Source organism: Nestor notabilis, unplaced genomic scaffold, assembly GCF_000696875.1.
Source record: "Nestor notabilis isolate BGI_N333 unplaced genomic scaffold, ASM69687v1 Scaffold35422, whole genome shotgun sequence".
NCBI lineage: Eukaryota > Metazoa > Chordata > Aves > Psittaciformes > Psittacidae > Nestor > Nestor notabilis.
In genome coordinates this window covers 205-4,660 of record NW_009919366.1, presented here as the reverse complement: position 1 = coordinate 4,660, position 4,456 = coordinate 205, and the positions used below count along the sequence as shown (strand labels likewise).

At 44.9% G+C, this 4,456-nt stretch overlaps 1 protein-coding gene across 1 annotated transcript; it reads right to left on the bottom strand.

The window, feature by feature from the left end:
• Positions 1-579: 579 nt before the first annotated feature.
• LOC104400254 (histone deacetylase 1) lies at positions 580-4,220 on the bottom strand (the record flags this gene model as incomplete). Its single annotated transcript, XM_010010191.1, has 8 exons — positions 580-1,228; positions 1,570-1,618; positions 1,721-1,867; positions 2,640-2,770; positions 2,876-2,984; positions 3,458-3,598; positions 3,724-3,832; positions 4,128-4,220. Coding segments are annotated over 8 exons (807 nt in total), but the record flags the coding sequence as incomplete, so codon positions are not given.
• Positions 4,221-4,456: the final 236 nt, after the last annotated feature.

Sequence of the window (4,456 nt, the reverse complement as noted above, 5' to 3'; positions counted from 1 at the left end):
ACAAAAGACCTCTGCATGTGAGATAATGCGTGGGAGTAGGAAGAGGAGTAGTTATAAAAACTCAGAGCCCCATCTGCTGTTCCCTTATAAAGATAACAGCTCAGGAGGCTGATAAGAAGGGTCTCCTTGCTTACTGGCCTTGAGAGCAAGAGAGAGGAAAGGTTTGGTTTGAAAATGTTTGTAACTTCACTTCAGAGAAGAGTTTTTCAGTGAGTGATACACATCCACAAGAGATGTCAGCCAGACTCTGTACACAAGTTGGGAATTTCTGCGGCGGTTTCAGCCTAGGACGTGGCTCAGTACTGAGGAAAGCACAAGATGGCACATGCAGCGTGGCCTCAATGAGCAGGGAAAGCAAAGCAGGCAGCCAAATGGGCAGTAACTCACTTCCCTCCCCAAAGAAGGGCGTAGGTATAGAAAAAAAAAGGTATAAAAGTTTCATCCCTTCTCTTACTCGAGATGCAGAATGCCACACCAACTGGATCTGCAAGAGCTTGGAAAGTGTTAACCACCACATGAAGGTGATTTTCAGTTTGCATTTTCCAGATCTGCACCCTCAGGGCTCTGGGGCTGGTTCACTTTTCAGATTGCTTTTAAGCTGCTTCATCTCTTTCTGCAAGTTTGCTGCAGGGAGGTAGCCGACTCTATTCAAGAACTGCACTATTTGACCCTGAGAAGCGGCACCAGCTTGCAGTTACTTGCCATGATGGAATCAAACTGAAAACCAAAGGAATAATCAGTCTCTCACAGGCTTCATTCAGGAACTTGGATTCTCCCACAAAACAAAAAGGATATAAAGCAGGAGAAAGAAAATTCATGGCCATCTTTCCACCTAACTGGAAATGCAGATACTACTTCTACTTAAGTTATTCTTTTCCACGGGTGGTTATTTCAGAGGAAAGAGTAAAGAAAGGAAATGATTTTTTCTTAGACACACTAAGGAGGCAGTGGAAGGCAAGAGTGAAACTTCCCAGTAACCAAATCTGGGCAGTGCAGGTCTGTCTACTCTGCAGAATCCTCCCTATCTGCTCCCAGCAGAGTGCAGCAAGGAATAATTTACAGTTCTCAAGTCATTTATATATTTATATAGAAATATATACAGAAACATATATAAAATATAAATCCTATGGAATAGGAGGCAACCAGAGAAGCTAACCTATGACAGCTATGCACTGACAGTACTGTCCAGCTGCAGCTATCTCAGGTGGATTTCGTCTCTTCCTTCACCCTGTGGAAGCAAGCAGTGAAGAATTTGGTTCAAACAAGCAGCCCAAGCTTTCATAACAAGTCAGGGTTGCTTGCTTGACCCTAAAAATGCTGCTTATATGGCCCATCTTCATCTAAAACTTGTAACGTTACTAATGAAGGCACAGTATTAAGCCCCTTCCATGGAGGCTCTCACAGTGCTTTATCGGGTGTAGGGTTCTACACAGGCAAACTTCTTCCCATTGAGAGCCCACGACAAAGCCACCCAAATCACCATGTCCCTCCTCCAACCCCTCAACTTCTGCAACATCTCACTGAGGGAATGGGTGCTATTTAACCACAATGCCAAAAGATGGGGCTCACCCTTTGGGTTCTGCTTTCTCCTCTTTTGCCTTTTCCTCTTCTTTCTCATCTATGAAAAAACCAAAAAGACACACAGTAGGGCAGTAGGAAAGTACATGCCAAGCAAAGTTCCAGAGCTGGGAGGGCTTCTAGTCCTAGCTCTCAACCTTACCCTTCTTCTCCTCTTCCTCCTTTTCCTCTTCAGTTTTCACACGTTTAGCTTTCTTGAAGTTGGCAACGTTTTTGCGCCCTCCTTCCCCTTCATCTTCAGAGTCAGAGAATTCTTCATCACATGATATTCTCTTGTCAGAATTGCGGACTGAGCATGAAGAGGACAAGGAGTTGTTTCAGGGGATTTAGAAGTCAGGAGAGACCAAGCACTAACTTCTCCAAGTGCATCTATACATTGGAATGAACTACCAAGCCTATGTAAGTCAGAATTAGGCCATGATAAAAACTTTATCTTTCTACATGCTGTATCTTTTAAGCTCATCACTCCAACTGCTCATGCCCAAGATCCCAGATCACATGTACGACTTGGAACAGTCATACCACTCGGAACAGGTACAGTGTGATGTCTAGACTTGACAGCATAAGCAAGTTAACCAACCTCACACTGAGAAAATCTGTCTGCCAGATCTAAAGGCCATCAGCCAATCTGGATATAAACTACCATTTTCACTGTGGAAGACAACTTGTGGGATCAAACCTGACAGTCTCCCAGAAAGCATCATAGCACCTACATCACAGGAACTGTTTAAATTCTCACATTAAAGCCTAGGTTCTTCCATTATGGAAATCATTTGGCAAGAGTGCTGCCTCTCCAAGGGAAAAAAATAAAAATCTATCAGCCCTGCAGTGCTGAGCATCATCACTTTATCTTACAACATCAATGGGAAGATTCCAACTGAAGGACTACAGAATCAAGCTGTATCTAAATCACCTATCGTCCTCTCTTTATGAAGGTAACTCAGTCTGAAGCCTGCATGCTTCTCCAGCTAACACATCCTGCCCAGCTTTGGCACCCACAGGCTCTGCAATAGTACACTGCCCAGCCAGGCAACACAACCACACCAGAGACAAGCACATACTTGAAATGCGTTTCTCAGGATCTTCTTCCTCTTCATCCCCACTGTCTTCCTGAACAGCATCCTCAGGAATTGGCTGCATCTGGACGCCAGGAGCATGAGGCAGCATGCGCAGATTCTCAAAGAGTCGTTGCCTAGAGCCAGCCAGGAAAGGAACACCTCCGTCAGCAAGATGCCATCCGCGGCTGTGAAGCCCTCAGTGGAAGGTGTCAGTCTCGCGAAGAGGAGCAAACACTTACTTGATCTTCTCGAGATACTCATTGGTATTCTGGTTAGTCATGTTTGAGGGACTGATGTGGAGCTTAAAATCTGGTCCAAAGTACTCAAAATAGTCATTATACGGAAGTTCTGCAGGCAAGTTAAAAAGGAATAAACACCAAATTACTGCTGGACTGGTGATGAAATACCACAAACACTTTATACTTCTACAGAAAAGCACGACTGCGTTTACCTGGGCATAGGAGCCAAAGCTCTCCTAGCCCAAATTCAGATCAAAGCAGATAATTTGGCAACAGTGCAGTCAAAGCTTACTTGGCAGTTAAATGCTATCAGTGCACACCAAAGTTTTCAGTACAAGGTCATCTCATTTCAGTAAGTTGGCAAGGCTGCTGGGTACCTTTTGCTGGAAGGGAGAGCTGCAGGACTAGAATGCAAACAAGAGCTACTGCAAACGAAGGCATCCAAAAGCTCCTCCAAAGTAATAATCAAGAGGTAATGAAACATCTCAGGGTTGCTACCTCTCCCACAGCAACATCATTTTCCTGTGCTCTGTTACTAGAGTGTCCCTTAGTCCTTAGTCTTGCTTCAAACAGGAGAATTACCATTGGGAATTTCCGTGTCCAAAGCCACAGCAGTCTCATAGGTCCAGCATCTAGCCACATTGCGGATTGTGTAGCCACCTCCTCCCAGCATCAGCATAGGCAAATTAAAACTCTTTACAAACTCCACACACTTGGCATGACCTGCAGCAAAAGCAGCGGGGGAAAGCAAGGTCACAGCCTCATGGCATAAGAACAACAAACTTTCCAATGAAATCTCATTTTATCAGTTATGCCCATCCAATACAGGCACTGTACAGTACTCTTACCTTTGATGGTCAGATTAAAACACCCCAGCCTGTCCCCCGACAGAGAATCTGACCCGCACTGCAAGACAACTGCGCTAGGCTGGAACGTCTCCATCACTTTAGATATCACCTAAACAAGAAACTCGTTGTTACACACTCTCCACAGGACAGTGTCACAGCAACACAGTAATATCCATGTCAGCAAGTGACATGAAGACATCCCTACTGTTCCTACAGCTGCTGACTCCCCTATACTGGTAACACTGAGGTTCTTACAAAGAGAAGCTTACTGCTGACAGGCTGCAATTGTTAGGGAGGAATACAGACTGAATCAATCTCCCCAAAGACTGGCTTCATGAGCCACCCAATGACAAAGTATGAACCACAAGGAATCACTCAGCAAAGTGAGTGATATTCGAACTCACCGGCTTGAATATTGCTTCATAGGACTCATCATCGATTCCGTCCCGGAGGGGATAGTTGACAGCATAGTACTTGCCTTTGCCTGCACCAATATCCTATTAGAGTGGAAGACAGGAGAGACCACAAGTCACCAGAGAACCAACTGCAACACAGAAATTGTTTTCCAAATTAGGAAGGGAAGCCTGGGATTCCATCAGTGTAATCTGAATGTAAGCCCAGGATTTGTCTCATGGACAAATACTGTCCTGACAGAAGGCAGCAAGAGGCAGTTGACTCCAACCGCAGATTATTGGCATAAGTAGGTGCATTGGCCCTCAATGTTCAGAGAACA